The sequence below is a fragment of the Eublepharis macularius genome, chromosome 4 (assembly GCF_028583425.1).
Source record: "Eublepharis macularius isolate TG4126 chromosome 4, MPM_Emac_v1.0, whole genome shotgun sequence".
Taxonomy (NCBI): domain Eukaryota; kingdom Metazoa; phylum Chordata; class Lepidosauria; order Squamata; family Eublepharidae; genus Eublepharis; species Eublepharis macularius.
Window position 1 is genome coordinate 69,432,015 of NC_072793.1, and position 26,194 is coordinate 69,458,208.

The following is a 26,194-nucleotide window of genomic DNA, read 5'->3' on the forward strand; positions in this document are numbered from 1 at the left end:
AGCTGGAGAGCATAATCTATGCATACACCCATTTGCTCCAGCCCAATGTGAGGGAAGCAAATATCAGGTAACTGTAGTTTTCCCAGTTAGGTTGATAAATTGTTTTTATTTTCTTTCTTAAAACCTTCACCCTCATTCTCTACCCTGTATACCTCCCACATGTTGATAGTTGAACGAGGGCCTAGTTAGACATGACAAAATACTTGTGTAATCTGGGCGTGGTTTTTTTTACAAATTTGTGTTTACTTTCTCTCCCTGTATAATTCACACCTCCTTGTAAACAAAGAACCATAAACTCCTGTCTTTGGCAGTCAGGCATACCTTTCATTTCCACTTCAAATTTCCATTTCTCTCTGAGTTTCTTCCTTCCTTCCTTTTTTACAAGGAGGACCTTCTGTGAATTTCAGATGATTTCTTATAATAATGTTAAAGCAATAGCCATATAATCCTCTTTTGTGCACAGTATTACTTTTTAATGAAGATGCTAATTAAGAGAAAATGGATTTGAACTTTTTCTTTTACGAAGAAGAAAGATTTTTATCTTATCAGGCAGTCTCTCATTAACACAAGGAAACACTTCAATTTAAGTTTGTCAAAATTATTTAATCATTCTTAAGTACTTGTGAAAACAATTTTACTGACTCTCAGGCACTCTAACCATGGTCACAGCAGTCAGACGCTAGGAATTGTAAATATAGAAGACAGATTGGAACACTCACACTACTATGAAGATAAGTTAACACATAATCAGATCCTAAAGCTTTGTACTATTTAACAGATCAAGCGACTGTCTTGATTTCTACCTGTGAACCTTGCCATGCCCATATTTGGCTCTCTGGGCATCAAACTGGGGTGAGTGGTGAGTTCCCAGGAGGTGGTGGCAGCTTCCAACGGGAAGGCCCCATAAAACTCTTAAGAGAGATTGGAAGTGGTGAGGGATCCCCACGGGGAAGGCTGGATTTCCTTCAGACAGAACAAATCCCTCTGGCCTCTAGGCAGGTTTTTTCTTTGCTCACCTGCTTGCTGGCTGGTTGCACAAGCTTGGAGGGAGAGCAACCTGACAGATGCCAGGTGGGAAACCTTACACCCCCAACACAGGATCTATGCTCAAATGGGCATCCAAATCAGATCAGATAAGAGACATTATCAAGCAAAAAAACAGAGCAAAATAGTCACAGTTAATATTCAAATCAAACTCAACAAGCGTGTTAGGCTCAGATGACATTAGGCTTTGAACCATCCTAAATAATTTTGCTGGATGAGACGCAGTCAGTGCAACAGTAGTAGAAAAGAATGCCACCTTTGCTACCACCATCTCTAACTCACAGGCCTTAAAATGGATTCTATAGCTTATTCTGTCTGACTTGGCACATGTGTTTAGCTAACCATGCTCTAGGTAAACCAAGGAGCCACAGCCCTTCTCAGAGGTGAGCATGAACACTAGGGAGCTACCTTGTCAATAGTTCTTTGGGTTAAACCTGCATTCCCGTCACCATCCAGGCTTTCAAAATTCCCCTGGACAAGCTGGAAACCAACTATCTCCAGACTACAGAAGTCAATGCTGGACCAACTGTAAGTGTCTCTCCAAGCATACTGGTAATAAGCATACTCAACAGATCAAATACAGTCTCTGCCATCCCAGTTAAGAAGTCATTCTCACAGTCCAATCATAGGTTTCCAAATGTGAGCAGATTTCTGTCCAGTAGCAGGTCTTCCTCGAAGCAGCATTAGGCACTGCCAGGGTAGCTCAGTTCACAAACAAGGAAGAGAAAGAGGACCAGATGGTAAATAGTTCAGCTCTCCTTTCCTTGCTTGATGTTTAGTGGTTTGGCTGTGTATCTTGATTGTTCCATATGCCTAAAAGTGTTTTCTGTACTTGCACTACAGGTTATCCTCAATGGCAGCATGTAATCCAGCAAAATGGACCTGCCTTGCTTGCCTATTGCTCTTCAAGCTGATGATTGTTAAGAGAGGCATTTCAGTTTGTGCTGATAGTTTGCAACGTATGTTTTAATTCTTTTCACCCCATCTTATACTGTACATTTCAGAACAGTGAGGAAAGGGCACAGTCTTGACAAACTTTCTCAAGATAGCAGTAAATTTGTTTAGAATGACATATTTCTTTGTTTCCATTTTTTATTTAATTAAAAGACAAATGGAGATCAACAATGTATTTGTTTGATAGTATTCAACAAGATATGTAGTCAACAACAAACATTTCTTTCAATACAAGAAAGCTCCCACTTAAAGAATATCACCCCTCCCCCATAATACTTCTGAGCAATTCTATAACGAAGTATTTTTCAAACTCTAATGAACATACGATCCTAAGGAGGTGACGCTACATTTCACAATCTCTGAACACTGATCAAGGTTTTTCTTAATTCTGTAAAATTTCTCCACATACTCAGAACGACCCAAAAGTTCCACAAAATCTTCATCATGTGTTATCACAAGAAGCTGAAAGTTACTCTGTTGGGATCTATTTTTAATTATCCTGTGAAAAATATTTTAAAATAGTTAGAACATGCAAATAAAACTTGCATTCTAGCTTGTGATACCTACCAGCTGACAAAATAACAAAATCTAGTCATCTATTGTTAATTATTTTATTTCATGTTGCAAGAAACAAGTACTACTCTTCCAGTTCACTGTAAATCTTGAGAGACAAAATTATATTGCAGAGGAAAATAAACCTTTATTGGAATAGATTTAAATTTTGTGTTCTTAAGCAGAAACAGAATAAATTACTATTGGCCAGTATTAATTAAAAGGATGGAAAAAACATTTGCTGTGTTGTGTATGTTTCTGGGGAGGGACCATGGCTCTGTGGTACGTTATCTGGTTTCCATGTAGAGGGTCCCAGGTTCCATCCATGGCATTTCCAATTAAAAGGACCAGGAAGGAAGTGATGGGAAAGATTTCTGCTTGAGAACCTGGAGAGCTGCTGCCAGTGGAGTAGACAATACTGCTCCACCCCAAGTTGTCATACTGAGATTTCCTGCAGGATTGGTTGTCACATTCTTTACAATGGTCTTCCAGTAACACTAATTGCCAATGTTAAGGCTAGGCCTGGTTCTGAATTAATCAGAAATGGTACTAGAAAAGTCAGCATGCTGGCTAGATCTACAGAATAGATTTCTTGGGCAAGTCCACTAGCTATTATAGTTGTACATTTCAGTAAGACAGTCAAGACCTTAGTAAATACGTAGATGATTTAGTTATTTGTGCTGCTTCTATAATATATGTTTTTACTGGTGTCTTACTGCTGATTTTTAGAATGATTTTTAGATTTTTAAAACAGGATAATTATATATTACAATTGACTAAATTATCCAATATCTTCTAGTAAATAAATAAATATATTGTAAATAAAGTTGTGCTGAAGGACAGCTCCACCCACACCACAGATCCTCTAGCCCTAACCCCAACATCACCAGATGGAGTTGGCTCCTTAGCCTTCTCAATGAAAGTTGAAAATACTTACTCCACTAAGGCATGTGCAAGAGATTCAATGTTCTCCCGATCAAGGTTGGTGGTAGGCTCATCCAGGGCAAGAATTCCACAGTTGAGGCAAAAGGATTCTGCTAGTGCCAGACGAATAATGAGAGAAGCAAGAACCTAAAACCAAAACAGGATCCCATAGCTCAGTTAATTAGTCGAAACACAATTATTTCTACGGCTTTTTTACCATTGATATAGCAACCTGTACAACTTCAAATGGCAGGTGCAGACTGATAACTAAATGCTCTCCTACACCAAAAGGAATTTCCTCTGTATTAAAAAAATGCCAGAGTAAAGCTCCCACTACTCATGCTGATTTTCCAACTGGAAAAATTCTTTGGTATGAATAAATAAATACTGTTTGAGCCCCCATATACAGTCGGCTACTGCTCACATCCATTGTTGCTATCCCAGTGAAAACTAGGCATACAAGTAGAGAAAACCACAATCGCATTAGATTGCTTTGCTGAAAAGATATGTAAAGAACAGCTTAATTTTTAAAATAGTCATTCCAAAATATAATGTTAAAAAAGGATGTCACAACTCAAGTCAAGTTAAACAAGTTAAAAAAAAACACCCTACTTAAATTATTCCTATAATCTTAACTCTGTACTATGTATATGCTGGTCACACTTACTTATTGGATCAGGTGAGTTTCACATTGCAGTGTTGTGAAATGATCATACCACAATCACTGGAAAGGAACTAAGCATCTATCCACAACAGAATCTTATACTGGTTTCAAATAATCGTTATATCAACTACAAGCATAAGGGAGCCTACAGTCTTGCAGAAAAAAATGAAATCTAAAAAAATTAAAAAGTACTTTGGGGTGTTAAAAATGCCAAAAATAATAGAAGCAATATCTGTAGCTGCAACAGATGAATGCCCAATGAGATGCTCTAATACTACATTCTGAGATCTTGGTGGCCACTGGTTTTGGTCAGTCAAAAGTATGTGTGGAAGGACTGGAAAAGGTAAAAGATGGAAGGCGGGAAAGCTAGGAAACAGAACTGGAGAAGCTAAAGAAGGGAGGAGAGCAGGAAAATGTGGGAGAAAAGAACAGGAAGATGGTTGAAGATAGTGGGGTGCAGATAAAAGTATGCTGCTTGAGGGGGTGGGAGGAAAGAAGGAAGCAGGGAAAGGGGAGGTGGTATAGAGGCTGCTGGGGAGAGAAAAAGATGAAAGTGTGGGGGAGGGTACAGGAGGAAAATTAGATGTCCTATCATGAGTCACTGGGGTCGCACGCTTGTCCATTTTAGAATTATGAACCCTCCTAAAGAATCCTGGGAATGGACAGTAAAGGTTCTGAAACTCTGTTAAAAGATGCCTAGGCCCCTTGCTGAACTACTTTTCCCAAGATTTTCTGAGGAAACTTAATGACTGTTAATTCAATTTAAAATCTGCAATGCAATTATTCTTAAACAATAACTTGGAGCACAAGTACAAGAAAAGTACATCTGCAGATCAATTTGATACTATACAATTCAGCAACATTTTTGCTATGAACAGTTTATACTGATATTTACTGAAGTACATCAAACTGACTACTATAATATATATCGCCAAATCAATTAAATGAACTGGTTGTAACATTCCATGCACACATAGAGGCCATGTTTCATCTGTTCTTTGCTGTAATATCTTCTTAAAAATTAAACTGCTGTGGCTAAAGTTAATCCTTTAAATTTAAGGAACAAGATTTATATTAAATAACATGGTGATTGAGATTATTAATAAGGAGAACTTAGTTTATTGCACTAGTACCAGGGAACTAACACGCTACACTGGGATTTGGACCTTTAATCAAGCACTTGTTCAGCCATGGGCCAAATACTTTCTCTTACCTCATCTTTCCCTGGGTATATGGGATCAATCTCAAGATTGCTGCTGTAGCATAGTGGTTCAGTGGCTGGGCTCTGAGCCAGCACCCTGCTGGTTTAACCCCCACTACTGCCATGAACTCGGCACGTGGTCTTGGGTAATCCCCTCCTAGCCCCAGCTGTATTGTGGGGATAATAACAATGACTTTGTTAACTGCTCTGAGTGTGGCACTAATCTGTCCAGAAGAGCAGTACGGTTGTTGTTGTTATTATTAGGTGAACAAGATAAAGGATTGTCTTGGGAAAATGTGCTAGAACTCATTACAAATAATATTATTACAGAGAACAAGTTGTTTCACACTACTGTTCTCCTTTAAAAAAAAAAAAAACCAAACTTTTCAGGCCCAAAGCCAGTTGTGTTGTGTTTGTTGTAAAGTGGTTTATAGGAAAAAAGTCTGCTATAAGATGGCTATCCATAAGTCTTCCACATGACAAACACTCGTGAAATGACCTTTGTTCCAGTCCATGGAAGCTTAATTCCTCATAAGTTTACAATCTACAAATGCTGTTTTTTTTTACTGTTTTACAACTACCACAACACATCCCATGAACTAGCAACAAAGCCAATGTGCTACAACAATATTGAACACATAAAAAAGAAAAAAAATTCAATATATTGTTACGCACCTTTTGGCCCGCACTGCATCTGCCTCTCATATCTAAAGCAGTGTCCCCTTTAATCATTACTACTCTGTAATTGTAACTCCTTCTCTTCACTGAAGCAGATGCATTCTCATCTGCGTCAGAACGAATTTCAATATATTCAATGTCTACAGCAAGAAGAAAATATAGCTGTACACAACTGGAAGCAAGTAATACATGTTCAAGCTTGAAAGCAATCTGATAACCGTCAACCGTCTGTATCAATGCCTAAAAATTCTTGTATAATTAACCAATAATACTAGTACGTTACAATTTTCAGAGTATACAGCTAGAAAAGAAAGAATATTCTGTGTTAACAATAGACATGCCCACATTTAAAAAATAATTCACTGTTTCTGCTACCCATAGGGAAAATTCTGCTTAGATTCCCCAGCTCTCTCTCTTAAAACAAATCACAATACAAATAAAAAATAGGGATACCAAAGTATTTTCTCTGTACCTTGCCCCCTGTAGGTGCTTCGCCAAAGGTCACGAATTATCTTGTTAATTTCTTCCATTTTCATGCTGTGAAACGTCATTATTGCACTAAAGAAAAAGGAGAAAGCCAAACTTCTGCTCATTAAACTCTTTCCATCAGACATAATCTTCTTTAAGTATACCAATTTGTTCTAAAATATTTTAGAAAAGCATGCCAGAAGCATCAACAATAGACATGGGCACGAACAGAAAAAAAAACCCGAACATGGTGTTCGTTGTTCGTTGCCATACAGGAACAATGAACAACGAACATTGACGAACATGACCTGTTCACGAACATGTTCGTCGTTCGTGGGGGCCAGCAGGCTCTCCTCCAGCCATCAAGATCCCTACCACACCACTCCCGGAGCCCCTACCTGAGCAGGCAGCAGGAAATGTACCAATAATAAATAATAGCTTGGCCCCAGAGCCTGGCAGCAGCCCTGGAACCTGAAGGGGTAGATCCCTACTGCGCCACTCACAGAAACCTTACCTGAGCAGGCAGCAGGAAAGGTACCAGTAATAAATAATAGCTTGGCCCAGAGCCTGGCAGCAGCCCTGGAACTTGAAGAAGTTGATCCCTATCCCACCACACACAAAGAAAATTGAAGCTCCAATGCGCTCTCCCTGTCTCTCTCTCTCAAAATGCCAACAGCAACTCCTTGTAACAAATTTGGAGCTCCACACTTGAAAGGAAGACCTGCCTATCAAGCTAAATTGGGCTTAGATTGGTGTTTCCAGGGCAACAGCAGGAGTTCAGACAGAGTTCAGGTAGTCCCTGCCTCCGGTTGCCAAGGGAATTGATTGCAGGTGCCAGACTATCTGGCTTGATGAACAGCAACAAACAGCAACGAACGAGGCTTGCAATGACCACCTGTTCGTTTAGAATGGGGCCTCACAAACAGCTTGTTCGTGAACAGCTGATTGGGCTGTTTGTGGCTTTTTAAAGTTCATATTGCTGTTCGTGCCCATCTCTAATCAACAGTTGAATCTAGAGATCCTTTCATAATTTACTTTTTATTTATATTTCAATTTATATACTGCCCATCCCCAGGGGCTCTGGGCGGTGAACAGTTAAAATAGATAAAAACAAGAAAACAACAAAACTAAAATCAATATACAAACAATGAAACAAATTAACGAAGTGCAGTGGTGGGGAGAACCCTCCCCCACCCCAAAGGTGGGAGGCCAACATGGCACCGCCCCCTTCAACCACCGAACGCCTGGCGGAACAGCTCTGTCTTACAGGCCCGGCAGAATGATAATATGTCCCGCTGGGCCCGGGTCTCCATTGACAGAGTGTTCCACCAGGCTGGGGCCAGGACTGAAAGGCCCTGGCCCTGGTTGAAGTGAGGACTTTTAAAACATGTTAACATTTTTAAAACATGTTAACATTTTTGTTCTGTTCTGGCCAAAAGCTCAGTAGGCTTATAGAAGGCAGTCTCATTATTTTGTATTTTTAATTTTGCAAGCCACTTTGCACTGACTTGGGTAGCTCATCAGATCTCGAAAGCTAAGAAGGGTCAGCCCTGGTTAGTATTTGGATGGGAGACCACCAAGGAAGTCTAGGGTTGCTACACAGAGGTAGGCAATGGCAAACCACCACTGAACATCTCTTGCCTTGAAAACACTATGGGGTCACCCATATGGCAAAAATAAAAACCATATATGGAATATAAACAAAATTAAGTACACTTTATAAGAGTTTTGTGGCACCTTAAAGACTAATGAAATTTATGAGCCTACAGTGTCAGATGCAGTGGTCTCTGGTCTGCATGAAAGTTTAGACCACAACAAATTTCTTCTGGAATGAAGTATAACAAATCCCATGAACCCTGTGATAATAATTAGGGTTGCTAAGGTGTGCCAAAGGCCACTAGGTTCAGAGGGCTTAAATGTGCCATCTCTGCACTAGACTGGGACCTAAGTGTTTAGGACGAGCCCAAATTAAGGGCATAACACAACAACCTCCCCCCCGAAAGCCAACATGTTTTCACAAGCCTTTTTAATGTCCTAAAGATTCTGAGCTTCAGACAAGTTCTTTTTGTTCCTTCAAAATAAAATGTTTCTGCAGTCATGATATTATGCTGCCAATATAAGCCATCCAAAGCATGGAGTAAAAAGTAATTCACAAATACAAACCTAAAGTTTAAAAGTGGAGTCAAATCATTCTATTCCTAAACAGGACAATGAGTACACAAGAAACTTTTTGTTGAAGCTAACACACACAAAAATCTATAATAATGTTAATTAATTTTTGGCACATTTTTGATTCTGGCACTAGACATTAAACTACAGATCTATGTTTTCACATAGGGGCTGGCTTTCCTATGAACTTCAGCTCAAGGGACAACTTGCATACACATATGTGTATTGTACATGCAGAAGTACTCCCTAAAATAAAGTCCATATGGAATCTCTTGCATCTGGGAGCTGGATCAGGCTCAGCTTGCAAAATGTTTATGTAATTTACCACATGAGAAGCCATTACACCTGGAAAATCTAGGTGCCACCTCATTTGTTAACAACAGCATTAAAGATGGAAGAGGTATTAATGGAAAATGAAAACTCAGCATGAAACACCTTCAGTCTCCATTCTACCCAGAAATATGATTTGTTATTCCTGTTACCTATATATAGTCATAACTTCCATTATAATAAAGCCTTTCACAGCAGCTCTCCATTTGATAACATCAAACATGTTTAATGTTGAGTCATGGTTATTTTTGCTGGTGAACCAAGTTGCATATTTTTGTTGCATCAGATAAGAATTCAGAAATAGAAGTAAATGCTACCTTCGTTCATGTTTGAAAAAAGAAAAAAAACCTAGTAATAACATAAGCGGTTTTTAAGAATATGCTATTACAGTTCTTTCTCAAAATAACGATCCCGCCCCGCGCCCAATCTAGGCTATGTAAAACTTATTGCTAGAGTATAAGAACAAGGGTTTTTAAAATATTCTGAGTATGTGTGTTATGGTTACCAAGTGAAATTTAAATTGTTTTAAAATTGTAGATTGCAGTAGTATTCTGAAAGTTGCCCAAACATCTCTTTTTAGACATTTGTGTAACCAATCTACCCAGTTTGCAGCAATCTCATATGGAGTTGTTTCAAATGCCTCCACACTTATGCTGTAACCATGAATCTAGTCTTGCCAGGGCTTCCACAAATTACTAAACTTCACATTTTATTAGGTACAATTTCTGTTCCACAATAAATTACTACCGGGCAGTTTTTACCAGGTAGCAAATTGCAACAGGCTGGGGAATGAGAAATTACATGGATTCAGGAGATGCATTAATAGGAGCTGTCAGTGTCCCAAGACCTGTATCTAGGGCCAAAACCCACAAGAGCTGTCCCACACTGACAGGTTCAGAAGTGCTCATGGGAGCTGACAGCTCTTATTCTGCACCCTAATTAGAAATACAACAGCTACCCGTCTCAGGACAAAACAAAATTAACAGAAAATATGGCTACAATTTTTAAAAGCAGTGTTAACTATTACAGAGTGTTTGTAGAGACAAGCTTCAAAAGTTCAGTTTCTAAAAAACTCTTGTATGGTGGACTTCATGGAGTTTTTCAAAGCTATGGCTTGAGACTCAATGGTAATCTTCCTAAGAGAGACCTACTTGATTATAAACATTGGGTTGGATCCTATGAACCATGAACAGAAGAAAATGGAATAGACACCTCCCCTTTCCTTTGCAGGCATCTATGCTCCCCAAAAGCTGCTCCTGAAGCTGTGAGATCCTCATCAGTAGAGTACGATTCAGTGTGAGGAGACCGTAGCTTGGGGGGAATTGGCTGATTTTATTGCCTCCTTTCTTGTGCAAGCTCTTTTGTGAACAGAACAAGAGCTTGACAAGGGAGAGAGGATTTGTCCATTCCCTCTTAAGCTTCAGGAGCCCACACCTCATCCGACTCTGTTCCAATCTTTAGGACCAGGTTTAAAGGGCTCCAGTAACAAGAAATCCATCCATTCACGGTTCATAGGATACAACTCACTAACAGCATACAAGTGAACATAATCTTCCTAGTGAGTGGTGCAGAATGTGCACTTAAACTGTGATTACAGAAAGTAATCTCTCCTCACTAATTTGCTCACAAATGATCCTAAGCATTTTTTTCTTATTACAAGACCGTCTAATATACAAGTGACTCTTGAAATTCAAAAAGAAAATTAAAGTCTAAATTCACAGATAATAATCTGTTTTGCAAAACAAAACAAAACAATCAACATTTTCTAAAAAAACAAATGCAATCTGTACTCATTTTTAAATCTCATCCTGAATGTTCAAGGCCAATAACAGACTAAAAAAACTAAGTAAAATATTGTGTTCAAATTCAGTTACAGCTTCAGAAAATGTGATACTAAATCTATCCAATGTTCTGCATTCCCAGAATGATGGGATTAACAAAACTCTAGCTAGATTAGGCCCCAAGCACACACCCCTGCCTCAGTAGCACTACAATTATCACTACATATATACACTGATGGTATTCAGATGCCACTAACAAGCCATGACTTATTTATGATGAAAACAAGCTGCAACGTCCTCAGGTTTCTTGCTCACCCTCTTTTTATCACTTGCTACACTCACAGTGCAATCCTAAACAGAGTTACTCCAGTCTAAGACCATTGTTTAGGATTACACTGTAAGACTGACACTTTCCTGGTTTGAACTAGTCACATTTTGTTGCACTATCTAAGCACGTTCTTGAACAAACTGCAGGTTATTTCTTGCCTACCAACTAAACCAAGAGTAAGAATAGAATATTAGTTTGCAAGGAAGAAACAAACTGCAATTCAAGCATCATGACCAACTGTGGTTAGTTCTAAACTAAGAAATTGTTGACCACAACTGATCATAATGGATATAGGATTATTTACCCTATGGACACAGATTGCCCAGATTCAGCAGCCTATTTACTATCTAGCATACACATATTTCCATGTGTTCCATTAACTATTTGTGCCAGGAATTTTGAAAGTATGGCAGAGGATAAAAGTTCTGTTTTGGTTTTAAAATTCCACAATGTAAATGGATGGATTTATACTGCATTGATATATCCTAAGAGATTAAAATCTTTTTAAAAATTCACTTTTATTTATGTTTCCCAAAAGACTTCTTTCCAAGAGCTCCTTGAGAAATTCTGATGGAACTTTAAGATCTTCCACCCCAACCAGCATCAGTATGAATGTAGATCAATCCATGCATCAGATCCATTCCTGGACACGCTGTGCAACTACATGACAGACATATACACATTACTTTATAACAGAAATCTAACAATGACAACACTTATTTACATGTTTCTAGCTATCATTCCAAACCGCACCACACCACACCACACGATTAATTGTCTAGTGTCTAGAGCCAAGCCCAGAAATACAACTGTACCATTTCTTCAGGAAAAAACACACCAGCAGAATTTACACCAAGCATTCCTAACACTAAGTATGAGGAGGTAGATTTGAAGGGTCAGACACGCCAAGCAGTGAAAATAATAGAATGCCTCTGGTTGCCACCTAAAGCTTGTAACTAATTTGAAGTGGGTAGCCATGTTGGTCTGCAGTAGAAAAGCAAGGTTCAGGTCCAGTAGCACCTTAAAGACCAACTAGATTTCCAGGGTTTGAGAGCCAAAGCTCCCTTCTTCAGATACATTTAGAAATGCAAGTATGTAGGGTTTTTCTGACCTCTCCACCAGCCACCTTTCTGTGGTTTGGGTATAAGTCTTTCTGCTGAATGAATGCAACACTTAATACATCTGATGAAGTAAGTTCTGACTCATGAAAGTTTGTGCCATAATATATTTGATATTCTTTAAGATGCCATCAGAAATGTTGCTATTTGAAAGTATGTTACTGAGTTGGGAAAAAGAAAGCAAACACTGTGTTACTTTGTAATGGAACGATAGCAATCATGCAGCGTTACTCACTGATCTAGTGCTTTGTAGTAAATGTCAAGATCCTTGTTTGCCAGCTCTGTTGTTCTCATAACTATCATCTTTTTCCTGTATTCCTCCTCTGCATCCTTGAACTGTGGGTCTCTCAGTTCTTTCTTAAACCTAAGGATCTCTTCCTCAAATCCATGCTGTCGACCCAGTGCCAAGCTGTGGTTTCTTTTCAAATCTTCTATTTTCTCCTCCAAATGCTGTTGGTCCCTATAAAGCAACCAGTTAGTCATATAAGCTAAAGAAATAAGGAAGCAAGAGCAGCACTCCAACTCTTAGCAGTGCAGATGAGAAACAGACAGTTTGGGTTTACATAAAGAATAAATGTAATGGAAAAGTTAGTAACACAAATTTAAAGTTAAAATGGAGACAAATAGTTTAGAGACATAGAAGTGAATATGATTCATAGAAGGACAGACACTGGCTCAATTCAGCTGTCCCTGATCTGATCAACCAACCATGATGTGGTGATCAGGAATTCTCAGGGAGGACTCCTTCCATTTCTTCCGCCTCCACAAGAATTATGGACTTCTTTCTATTTTCCATAGACTGAGTAAATCCCGTTTTACTTTGACATGAACTAGGCAAACTACAGTTTACTATTTACCATAAATCAGGGACTGAAATAATCTGAAGTGGATTTCAACCCCTGGCTTGGAGGTGAACTGTGGTTAGGGGTACCCACAGATCACCCTTTTCAAATTTCACAGTAAACCAGAGTGTATGGGGAAGGCATGTGAGCCCAAGAGGCAGCTCCTACTCAAAGTGTAGCTTAGCAGTTAGATGTCTGAATCAAAATGGCTCCCCTAGGAAGATTCATTACATAGAACATTGGTCTACAGTAGGGATGTGCACACACACAAAAACCAGTAAATCTGATTTTTTTTACTGAATCTGAGAAAAAAAATTAGAATTCCCCAAATACCAAATTGATTCCCTAATTGATTCTCTAATTTGGTCTGGGTATTTCTTAAAAATTCAGCCATTGTTTTCTATGGGAAAATCACTCTGGGAGCTATCCAGTGGGCTGATAGGGTCATTTTGCTGTAGTGGTTAAGAGCTGCAGGACTCTAATCTGGAGAACCGGGTTTGATTCCCCTCTCTTCCACTTGAAGCCAGCTGGGTGACCTTAGACCAGTCACAGCTCTCTCGGAGCTCTCTCAGTCTTGCCCTCCTCACAGGGTGACTGTTGTGGGGATAATAATAAAATACATGGTAAACCGTTCTGAGTGGGCATTAAGTTGTCCTTAAGGGTGGTATATAAATGGAATGTTATTTTTTTTCAACCAAACTTCAGATTTGGAGGGAACCTCCAAAAGAAGCAAACTTAAGCAAGGGAATGTCTTGTGCTTGTGGGTGGGTACTTCTTGGTTCAGTTGGTGTTTCCTCACTGGCTGAACACAGTGCCTGGCTGCTGGGAATGATACAGGTTCTGTTGAGCTAAGTTGCAATAGTGTCACTTGCTTCAGTTTGGTTTGGGTGGAATGGATGTGATCCTCTGATGTGGTGCTGGTCCCCTTCATTTTGGTTCTGGGGGGATTCCATTCCTGTGCTTCAGTTTGCTTCTGTTGAGTTTTCTCTGAGATAAACTCGGCTTGCATTTGCAAGTGTGCCTTGGCCATGGCAGCCTTGCCCCAGTGTGTTTCTGCAATGGGAGTCAGCTTTGACTTTTTCCCCATAAGAAACAATGGAGTGGCTAGAGGCAACTTGTTCATAAGAAACAATGGAGTGGCTAGAGGCAACTTGTTCAAAGGGTTCATAGAATTGGCCCCCGGGATCCAATCTTCCCAAACTTAGGGGGCCTTTAGAGGACAGTCAGGAGTAAGTACCCTGAAAATGTGGAACAGTTTTCATGAAAAATGTCACTCCCAGCCCCCGAATAGCTCTCAGATATTTTTTCCATAGGGAATAATGGAGAGTGAGGGGGCACCATCTTTGATGGCCCAAAAATGGGGCCCCGGGGTCCAATTTTCATGAAACCTGGAGGTCTTTAGAGGACAGTCAGGAGTAGGTATCCTCCAAATTTGGTGAAGATCGGTTGAAAAATGACCCCTCCAGCCCACTGGATACCTCCCAGAGTGATTTTTTCCATAGAAAACAATGCCCAAAATTTACCAAAAATTTTCAGATGAATATCTGAACTGAACCAAAGAAACAGGCAGGGGAGAGGAGGAGATGTGTCTTTAAAATGAAAATATCTGTGCTTCAATCCTAAACAGTATCATTTAAACAAAGCCACCTACCATCATTATGATGAACCTCTTCTGCTACTAATGATTAAAATGAATATTCTTATGCCACCTGTCTGATGTTACGTGTCCAGATAACTATACTTTAGGACTACATATTGTGAGCAACACCCGGATTAATAATTAATCTTGCAATCACAAAGATAATTAGGAGGAAGTACTTAAGGTAACTTATAAGGGAGATACGTTTGCTCCAAAGCTTACAACAATCTGCAAAAATGGTTGTGTTTGGGATTCAATCCACCCCATTGTAAACAAGATACAATGATGGCTTCTGATGGCTGTAAATAAGGAATAGAGAGATTCATGGAGAATACATTCATCAAAGGCCATTGACATGAGAGCTCAGAATTCAAAGGATGGCTCTTGCTTTTATTTATTTATTTAAGTAAAGTATATCCTGTTTTTCTCCAAAGATTAGTGAGCATCCCAGAGAATGGCTACCTTAGGAAACAGGATGCTGGATTTTATGGATTTCTCTGACCCAGTTATGAAAATTCCAGACAAGTTGCTATGTTGGTCTGTAGTAGCAAAATAAAGGAGGAATCCATTGGCATCTTAAAGGCAAATGCATTCAAGCATGAGCGTTCATGAGTCAGCGCTCACTTCTTCAGATTACATGGGTTGTGTGTGTATAACTCAGGCCTGATGTACACTCCTATTTATTGGAAGAAGGGAGCTCTGAGTCAGGAAAGCTCATAATGAAATATATTTTGTTGGTCGTTGAGATGCCGCTGCACTTCTGTTTTATTTTTCTAAGATAGCAAGATGATTCTTATGAGAGGGATATAAAAAATTACAAAGTTTGACTTTACAGTCATATGAATGATAAAGCATTAGAAACAAACATGCTTGCAGCTAACTAGAGTTCAGCAAGCTGCCAAAGGTAAAGATAAAATCTTGATGGACAGACAGATCTAGTGATAATGGAGATAATCAGATAGGAGAGATCTCAAAAGGTCAGCTGTATTCCTGTATATATTGAGACAAGGCTGACCCCCATTCAGAACTACTCTCACCAGCACCTCTTCAAATGTACTTAACTATACATTATTTCAAAACTACTTTTTTCAGTACAGTCAAATTGCATGTTCTGTAATTGCCACAAGGATTGCCATGCATACAGAATTACAATAAGAGATTATCTGAACAAAGGAAAATTGTGTGGTCTAATAGCACTACCCCTATCAAGATGTGGTGAATAATATGCAAATACTTGAGACCCGTTGTTTTGCAATTAAAATGATTTTTGTTTAAAATGGAAGATCAGACGATACTTTTTCAGTTGCGGGACTTGCAATTCTCCCATCTCTTTCAAATACTGCTTTATGTTATCTTCAACTTCTTTTAGATCTTCATTTCTTTTTCTTAATGTAAGATTATCTTCTAACCATCGCTCCTGGATCTAAATTCAAACAATATAATATTAGTGGGTTTTCTATATATTTTTGTATAGATATTTTCTGATAAACATAAGCACTGGTTCTAGTTAACATGCTACATATTTACTAAATAAAACCCTAGCAAATTTTGCCATTAATTTAATTTAATTTCTTCAATTTATAGTCTGCCCTCCCCACACAAGTGGGCTCAGGGCGGATCACAACAGACTTAAAATACACCACACAACTAAACACATCACCATTAAAAGCATAAATAATATATGTCATTCAGTTAAAATGTATACTACAACTATATAAAAACAAATATAAAAACAAAGAACATGGCAGCACGTAAGCATTTTACAGCAACTATGTGAAGGACAAGAGGCAACATTGGGCAGGAGTGCATAAGATTTTAACCCCCCCCCCACCAAGGAGGGGCACTGCCTAGCATCAACCATATGCCTGGCGGAACAGCTCCGTCTTGCAGGCCCAGCGAAATGCCAGCAAGTCCTGCCGGGCCCTGATCTCACAAGACAGAGTGTTCCACGAGGCTGGGGCCAGGGCCGAAAAAGCCCTGGCCCTGGCTGACGGCAGGCGGGCCTCCCTAGGGCCACGGATCTTTAACAGATGTTTAGCGCTTGAGCGAAGAGTCCTCTGGGGCTTATATGGGGAGAGGCGGTCCCGCAGATATGACGGTCCCAGTCCACTTAGAGCTTTATAGGTTAATACCAGAACCTTGAACCTGATTCAGTACTCCACCGGCAACCAATGCAGCTGGCATAACACTGGTGTTATGTGTTTCCATATTGGCGTTCTAGTGATAACCCGTGCCGCCGCATTCTGCACCAGCTGTAATCGCCGGATCAGGCTCAAGGGAAGCCTAGCGTAGAGTGCGTTACAGTAGTCCAGTCTAGAGGTGACCATTGCTTGGACCACTGTAGTTAAGTCGCGGGATGATAGATAGGGAGCAAGTTGCCTGGCCTGACGAAGATAATAAAAGGAAGACCTGGCAACCACAGAGACCTGATCCACCATTGTCAAGGAGGGATCAAGAATCACACCCAGGCTCCTAACTCTCGGGACCAGAGTAAGCACTGCCCGATCGAGTACAGGAAGCTGGGGTCCCAAATCCACATTTCCACGACTCAAGTACATGACCTCCGTCTTCGTAGGGTTCAGTTTCAGCCAGCTTTGTCTCAACCATCCAGCCACAGCTTCAAAAGCACACTCCAGGACATCCGGGGCTGATCCAGGCCGGTCGTCCATCAACAGATAAAGCTGGGTGTCATCCGCATATTGGTGACACCCAAGCCCGAAACTCCGCACCAACTGGGTGAGGGGGCGCATATAAATGTTAAATAATAAAGGGGAGAGTATCGCTCCCTGCGGCACACCACACACTAGTGGCCTATGAGACGATAACCTCTCCCCTAGCGCCACCCTCTGTCCCCGATCATGGAGAAAGGAGACTAGCCACTGCAGCGCTGTCCCCTGAATCCTCACATTGGCGAAGCAGTGGGTCAGAAGATCGTGGTCGACTGTATCGAATGCTGCTGACAAATCCAGTAAAATCAGCAGCGACGCCCCACCCCGATCCAGCTGCCTGCGGAGATCGTCTGTGAGGGTGACCAGCAGTGTCTCCACCTCATGTCCTGGGCGGAAGCCAGACTGGAAGGGATCTAGGGTCAAAGTCTCCTTCAGGAAATTCTGCAGTTGTTTCTCCACCACTCACTCAACCACCTTACCCAGAAACGGGAGGTTCGAGACCAGGCGGTAGCTGAGCAAATCGGTGGGATCCAATGATGGTTTCTTCAGGAGAGGCTGTACCACAGCCTCCTTTAACGCCCTAGGAAAAACTCCAGAGCTTAAGGACAAGTTCACAATCACTTCCAAGGAATCCCATAGTCCGTCGACACTGGCTTTTATCAGCCACGACGGACATGGGTCCAGGGGGCATGTGGTAGGCCGCACCACCTGCAGTATCCTGTCCACCTCCTCCCTGAAAAGAGGGCTGAAACGGTCAAATATCTACCCTGAAGACGGCCAAAGGGCCTCTAGTTCGCATACCGTATCAACTGTGGATGGTAGGTCGTGGCGGAGAGACAAGATTTTATCAGCAAAAAAGCTTGCAAAATCCTCACAACTTATATCCAAATCCAAATTTTGATGGTCTCCACTTGATTGGGAGACCAATAAACGCACCACATTAAACAATTTAGCTGGGTGTGAGCTAGATGATGCAATGGAAGCTACACAGTATTCCTTCTTGGTGTAGCCAGTTTGGTGTAGTGGTTAAGAGCACGGGACTCTAATCTGGAGAGCCGGGTTTGATTCCCCACTCCTCCACAAAGCCAGCTGGGTGACCTTGGGCGAGTCACAGTTCTCTTGAGCTCTCTTAGCCCCACCCACCTCACAGGGTGATTGTTGTGGGGTAATAATAACACTTTGTAAACCGCTCTGAGTGGGCATTAAGTTGTCCTGAAGGGCGGTATATAAATCGAATGTTATTATTATTATTCTTCACAGCCTTCACTGCCATCTCATAGGATCTCATAAACAACCTGTAAGATGTTCCTGCCTCCTCGTCATGAGTTCGCTGCCACATGCACTCAAGTCGTCTTAGTTCCTGTTTTTGTCGCCAGAGCTCCTCCGTATACCAAGGAGCTCGGTGGTTTCAGCAACGAAGAGGACGACAGGGGGCGATTTCATCGATGGCCTCGGAGAGCCAGACCTGCCAGTCCTCCACCAGCTCATCCAATGAACTGCCATGGAGCGTCGGCTCCCGCAGAGCATTCTGGAAACCAATTGGATCCATAAGTTTCTGCAGGCGAGCATAAACTTGCTCACTGCTCTTGCGGGTGTGTGTGTGTGTGTGTGTGTGTGTGTGGCACACCCAGCCGAGCCTCCAGAACCGTGTGGTCTGACCACGGCACTAACTCTATTTTATCCAAAACCACATCCAGTCCCATCCCAAAAATCAAATCCAGCATGTGGCCCGCATGTGTGGGTGACGATACAAACTGGGAAAGTCCCAGTGTTGTCATGGCTGACACCAGGTCCGCAGCCTGCACAGAGGTGGCATCATTAGCATGGACGTTGAAGTCCCCAGTACCATCAACCTGGGGTACACCAAGGCCCACCCCGCAACCACCTCCAATAGGCGCGGCAAGGCGTCTGCCGGTGCACTAGGCAGTAGGTACACCAGACAGACAACCAAACTTTCCTCAGCACTCCACACCAGTCCCACACAGTCAATGCCAGGGATCTTTGGGATGAGAAGTGGCCTGAAAGAGAAACCCTCTCGGGTGAGACTTGCCACCCCTCCCCCCCGACACCCTGTTCATGACTGATGAAGGACCGAGTATCCCAAAGGGGTCAGTTCACCTAAGGCGACCACTTCGCCATCCCTGACCCAAATCTTGGTCATGCATACCAGGTCCATATTAGCTGCCACAAAGATGTCACACAGTGTTCTGGTCTTATTATTTATGGACCTGGCATTACACAACATCAGTGTCGAAGGGGAATTTTTTTCCTAGCTCCAGCATCAGCGTGTCTCGGGATGGGACGTAGGTTAGAAGGGCACCAAGCCTCCCCATATCTCCGTGACCTTCTCTCTTTTAACCGAGTCCCACCGCTATACCTCCCTCGTCCCCAGAGGACTGGGATCCCCAGCCCTATCTCAGCTGCCCTCCCTGCATCCATCATCATCATATCACAATACCCAGTATCTTTTAGCAGCAAGAGACAGCACCAACTCTAGCAGTGCAGAAAGTAGCACCAGTTCTAAATCAACAGATTCCTATGGGTCAGCCAAGCAGTTTCTTCCTAGACCAATACTATCCAATGAAACCACGGCCAAATCAATTTCAACACTCCAATTCAATTCAATCCATAATGTATTCCACCCTGCCCCCCAACCTGGTTTCACATATCAATTCTAGTTCCAGTATATGTTATTTAGCTTAACTATTCCAATTTGCAGCAAGATCCCCTCCCCCCCATTTATTTCAGGAGAACTCTTAAAGGTTCTCTATTTTAATTAGGCTACAACAAACTATTGATAATAATTCCATTTCTGGGGGATTTATACTCCTTCTTGGTCATTAAAGTCTTGTTCCGCTGGGTCAGCTCAGCACACTCCCCCCACGCTAGTCACTTAATCCACGTCTGGGTGCCTCTGGGTCTCTGGTGTTCTTCGACCTCCTTAGGCTGTCCGACACTACTCAGCTCCCTCCAGAGCTCCTCGGCGTTTTTCAGAGGCTCCTCGGCAGCTCCTCGGCTAATCTTTGGGGAGAGGGTACTTCTGGTTTTAACTGTAATCTGAAGTGAACTGCGGTACTGTTTGTTTGAGGTTGCTAGTGTATAGCAGTTGCATGTCAGACAGCTGTATATAAGCAAGGCTGAGCTGTCCAACTATGTTTCATTTATTTTCCAGATACAAAGTACTTTGTGGTTTTGCCATGACATAACTACACAAATGGCCATGATTTAATTGCTCTAGTTGATCTCAAGTTAAATAACGTTAACTGGTCAGACACAGTTAAATTATCATCTTATGCAATGCTTAGCAAAAGCCATGCTACAATATACCAGGATAAACCCAAAACTCAAAACAGTTCTTGACTGAAATAGCTTGGCAGTTCCAAGATTACTAAGATAATTCAAAGGCATTTTTTCTTATTATAAAATCCTCTTGGTAATTTTCGTACAGGTGATCCCTTTCTTAGAATTTGGTCTGCTGTCAGTAATTTGGAATCATACAAAAAGTAGCAGGTGTCAGTCTAATATTTAGGAATAATGTCTAAAACGACAAATCTACCTTTTGAGTATCAATATCTTGCCTAATAGTTCCCATTTCTTTATTTATCTTCTCTTTCTTTTTCTCACATTCGACTAGCTGATCTTTAACTTCATCAAGTTCAGATTCCTTTTGCTATAAAAGAAAAAATATCTTTAGTTAAAACCTTGCTACTTTGAAACTATTATTATTATTAAATGTCATCTTGATTTACTGATTACCTGTTTGTATTCTTCTTTCCCTTCCTGAATGTAATTCTCAACTTCTTTTACAAAGTTATGGATATTTTTAACTTTTTCTTTAACATCATTTATCTGTTGGAAAATATATAAAGAAATGTGGAGTTGCTTCAAAGAAATGCATAGACATTTATAGATAACAACATACTGCTCAACAAAAGAACACTTTAAATAATGCTAATCATAACATCTTAATTTAATTAGACTAGAACTACTTGAAAGGCTGTGATTGTTCTAAGAAAGGGTGTGCCTTTCTCAAAAAGATACTATCTATAAAATAATAGCCAGATAGAATGCTGTTTAAGCTTCATGCTGATCTTTATTGTCTTTTTTACCTGAATTCCATAGCATTTTACTGAAATTAACCAATCATATTCACTACTCCTTAAGTCAACTGGACAACTAATGTACAATATAGTTCTATGTAAATCTGATCTGCTCAACTGCTTTCTTTAAATTTGTAACCCAGAATCAATTTCCCTTTGCTTCCCAACATTACACCCCCAAGGACCCTAGACAGGGATATCCCTTCTTCCATTGAAATCTATGGCTCCATCCAATGTACATCAAATAAACCTCATAAATAATTCATTTCATAGGCAATCTACCTTATGCTGAGTCTAATTATTATTTGCTTGGAAATATATTTATGAGGGGAATCATTTGTGCAAAAATCCTAACATTTTGCCATTATTGTAAAAAGAGGTTTTAATGCACCTACTGAACTATGGCATTTTAGCAACATGCTCAAGCCTGTGTCCAAATGCTACTCACAAAACAATTTGTTCTCCATAATATCTGCGGATGTGACAATGCATGCATTACTAGACACTGCATGCACACAGGATGTATTCCACAGCTTGGTGGTGGTGGGCAGCAAAAAGGTAGTAAGTGGGATGGAAGCAGGGGAAGAGGAGAGGCTGTAGGGGTTGCAGGCAGAGAACAGGAGGAAAAGCAGAAGGTGTGGGGAAGTAGCTACATAGGAAATGAGATTCCACCTCCACCACCCAAGAGACTTCTTGGGTTCCCCAGCTGAAAATTCTTGGAAGATGTGCTTCTAACCTTCTCCTGCATCATTTTATAACTTGTGTTCTTTTTGTTCATTAACTCTTCTTTTTCTTCCTGTAATTTTTTTAAAGTTGCTCCCAAAGGAAATATCTGTTCCTTTGCTTCCTGAAAGAGAAAACACCAAGGTGTCCATTTTGCTTAGAAGTCTGTCTTTACCTTCATCGTGCTTGCCCACTAGAAGCTTTATTAGTGTGCTTTATTTTGTAAAACCAAAACAAATCTTGAATTACAGAGAAAAATGGAAGAACCACCACTCAAGTTTGCATTTGTCTTACTTTGATCTCTCTGTTCAAGGACTGAACCTCAGTGGTCAACTCCACAGTCTGCTCCTCCAGCTGTTGTCGACGTTGCATACAACTGGAAATTTGAAGTTTCTCTGCTTTGAGCTCATTCACTGTACTCTTTAGATGCTGGACTTGATTTTGTTGGTCTTGCTTAAGATTCTGCTTCAGTTCAATTTTGCCAGTAACTGCAGTTATGTTTAAAAGTACAACTTAAAAAGAGGAAATCTGCTCTAAAGTACTATAAGTTTCACGGGCTGTAATTTAACATATGGCCATATTTAAATGAAATAAAGGAAGTATCTGCTGTAGTCATGAAAGAAACAGCTATAAACTTGCCTGGCAGTCTTGCAACAAAAAGGTTCCAAATATCATTTGTATGACTAAATGTACAGTATCTTATGAGCCAGAGCTTCTTGCAGTGCTATTACATTTGTCAAAGATTAAGGCTGTGAACCTATGGGAGAAAAAATTCTGGATGGCTTAATAGGGATTGGAACATTACGAATGTGGGGAAATTAATCTACTATATTTCAACATGACAAATAGCCTAGTGCTTTTTGTATACGGTTACCTGTATCCCACTGATGCTTTTTCTCTTGCTTTTCCTGGCTTACTTGTAGCAGAGTTCGGCCTAAATCGATTCCCTGTAACTTAGTAGCTTGCTGAGCAATTTTTCGTTCAACATCCCTTAAATCAGTCTGAAAATAGCAATAAAATACTGAAATCAATATCACTTTTGGAGGTACACCCAGTCCAATGCAGGCACCTATGTGCTCAAGGCCTAACAGAGCCCTATCATCCAGCCCCTTTACCCACAGCATTCACTAACAAGCACTAAAATACTACAAGGCAGCCATTATAGGGAACGGGAGCTCTGTTCATGCCTCCCACTTCTCTGTCAAGCCCTCTTTCACTTTACATAAAGAAGAGAGAAGAGCTAAATGGTGATTCAGGAAGTATACACGGAGCCAAGCTACAAGTGACGCCTGACACAGGTTGGACACTTGTCAGCTTCCCTCAGGTTTTGATGGGAAATGTAGGCATCCTGATTTTACAGCTTGGCTCTCCATTACAGCTGCAAGACCAGGATGCCTACATTTCCCATCAAAACTTGAGGGAAGCTGACAAGTGTCCAACCTGTGTCAGGCATCACTTGTAGCTTGGCTCACGGCTAGCTATTCCCTATAATCACCCGAGGCATTGACTGCCTGGCACAAGTGAGGAGGGCGGGGTGGAGACAAAGTTGTGTTATGTTACAGGGGATTTCTCCACACAGAAGCTCTGCACTCAGGATAGGACCTTTATATTTTTAAACGTGGATTGAGTGAACCTATTTCTTCAAATTCAGGTTTCCATAAGTTAATGTTTTCTTTCAAATGGAATACATTAATATCTGACAGTTTAGCATGTAATTAATATATCCTAAAAATATGGTCACTATCACAGCTAGGCAAACAACATATCCTAAATATAGCACCAAACTATGAGATGTAGGTCTGTTTCTGGCTTTTAAACATGTTTTCTATTGTTAAAACTGTGGGAGTCACCAATTTAGACTGAGATGGCTATGATGAGAAGCTGGTTAACCGTTTTCCCCATATATATTTTCCTCAAAGGGTCTCCCCCTGGAGCTGCTATGACCTATTAAGGAAAATATGCAGGCTGCATGTATGATTCCTCCATCAGGAGAAACATTAGCTTCAGGGAACCTTTATGAGATAGGTAAAATTGTGGCAGTGGGAGATAAAACCATCCTTCCCAATCTGAACCAGAGCCTTTGCTTTAACGCAGCTGGTCTCCAAGTGGCTAAGAAGTTGTGAGAAAAGTGGCTAAGTCCCAGTCCGTCCCCATTTCTGTTCTGTGTAACAGCATGTAGTCATAACAAGGTATGACAACTGTTCCCAGTACATGCTGCTGTACAAAAACAACACCCTAAAAAGGTAATGAAATCCCACCAGCATGGTGATTGTTGTGCTACAATCCAAAGAATTGTATTATTTAAAAAATAATCTTATGTACAATAACATCTTCACCCAACTAAAATACCAGCCTTTTCTCCGAGATTAAATTTTGAAGATAAGTCATTTATTGTACTTTCTTAATTTATTATCCTTACCTGGTACCTTTCCATAAGCGTAATATCTTGGAGACATGCTTTGGCACTTTCTTCCTCAGGCATAATAGTACCCAAGAGGGTTTCCTGTTCTTCTAGATCACCTTTAAGGCGTTGAATATCTCTGTTGACAGTCTGCAATCTGTTTCTTAAGTCAGGTATATCCTTTTCTTTGAGATCATCTACTGTTTGCCTTAGCAAGAAATACAAATCCGTTACAAGTTTTTCTTAACTGTAACAGCAACAGAATCAGTTCAATAAATTGGAAATTGTATTCATATTCACATGCTAAACATACAAAACCAGTTTACAGTAAATATCTCAAACTGTCTTAATTGATCAGATCTTTAAAAAAAGAAGTTATACAGTCACATGACACACTCTGAAAACTAAAATCATCCTTGCGTCAAAAGCATTTTTTTTTAAAAAAAATCACTGTATAAATTTATCTCAGTAATGTATTATTAATGCTGGGCAAATCCTGGCACAGTCATTCCTAGTTTGCCAAAAAAAAAATGCATTCGTTTTCTAAGAAATGACACACTGAATATCCACAGTGCTCACTCCTAAAAAAGAGAGCTCTTAGCAAAGTCATGGTAGTAGAAAAGAGCAAGAGTCCAGTAGCACCTATCTGACTAACAAAATTTGTGGTAGCATATGAGCTTTCATGAGTCACAGCTCACTTCTTCAGATACAGTGACACATGAAAGCTCATACCCTATCACAAATTTTGTTAGTCTTTTAGGTGCTACTGGCCTCTTGCTCTTTTCTACTGCCTCAGACAGACTAACACAGCTACCCATCTTGATGAAAGTCATGGTAAGAAGCCAAAGCATTACCAGTACTGCTGCTGGTGCTGTTTGGCTCATGCTAAATCTCTTATGTACAGTGAACAAAACTTATTTCCAAAAGATTTCAGAGAAAAGAGCGTACAATAAAATAGTTTTAGTCTCTGAAAATGTTGTTCACCTGTCCTATAAAATATTACTCCTATAAGAAATAGCTAAATTTTACTACACTTTCTGCCTCACCTGACAGGTTTAAGCCCAATCATTTCATCACGTCTCTTCTCTCTCCTCTTAAGCTCAGACTCTGTTGACTTCAGTTTGTCTGGGGCAAGGCGCAGCTTAGACTGAAGGTCACTTATCACATCCTGCAGATCAGCCTCTGTTTGAAAGACTCTCCGACAGACTGGACAACATGACTGATTCTCATCTGTTAACTGGGTAATGAACTGCGAATAAACTGCTGTGGCTCCTGCAAGCATGGCTGTTTTGAAGAATAAACAGTATCAAAACAGATTTTGGGGTAGGTAGAAATTTATTAAATTTGTCAATTACAGTCTGATCCTTTGAAGTCTGTGCTGAAGATCCAGTGCTGGCGCAAGCGCACAAACTCTCACTTATGTGGCTTAAGCCATTATATTTTATTTTATCCATTTATTAGCACTGGAACTGAAAATTGCAAAGCATCACATTGTGCATCAATGTTTTTTTGAAATGAAAGGAAATAAGAGGATGGAACTATGAGTAACAGCTTGACATATCTGACTTATTTGTCATATGTAGCATCTTGCTTTAGCCACAAGCTACAC

General features: G+C 40.5%; 1 protein-coding gene across 1 annotated transcript in view; it reads right to left on the minus strand.

Moving 5' to 3' along the window:
- Window positions 1–582: 582 nt before the first annotated feature.
- Window positions 583–26,194, minus strand: part of RAD50 (RAD50 double strand break repair protein) — a 53,565-nt gene continuing 27,953 nt past the window's right edge. Inside the window, exons 14-26 of the mRNA XM_054975965.1 lie at window positions 25,632–25,869; window positions 24,604–24,793; window positions 23,059–23,185; window positions 22,479–22,672; window positions 22,198–22,308; window positions 21,118–21,210; window positions 20,918–21,031; window positions 15,988–16,115; window positions 12,447–12,671; window positions 6,490–6,575; window positions 6,015–6,157; window positions 3,488–3,621; window positions 583–2,497 (exon numbers count right to left, since the gene is read on the minus strand). Of these exons, the coding sequence (XP_054831940.1) occupies window positions 2,311–2,497; window positions 3,488–3,621; window positions 6,015–6,157; window positions 6,490–6,575; window positions 12,447–12,671; window positions 15,988–16,115; window positions 20,918–21,031; window positions 21,118–21,210; window positions 22,198–22,308; window positions 22,479–22,672; window positions 23,059–23,185; window positions 24,604–24,793; window positions 25,632–25,869 (1,970 nt within the window). The 3' untranslated portion in view covers window positions 583–2,310. The remainder of the gene's footprint in view (window positions 2,498–3,487; window positions 3,622–6,014; window positions 6,158–6,489; window positions 6,576–12,446; window positions 12,672–15,987; window positions 16,116–20,917; window positions 21,032–21,117; window positions 21,211–22,197; window positions 22,309–22,478; window positions 22,673–23,058; window positions 23,186–24,603; window positions 24,794–25,631; window positions 25,870–26,194) is intronic.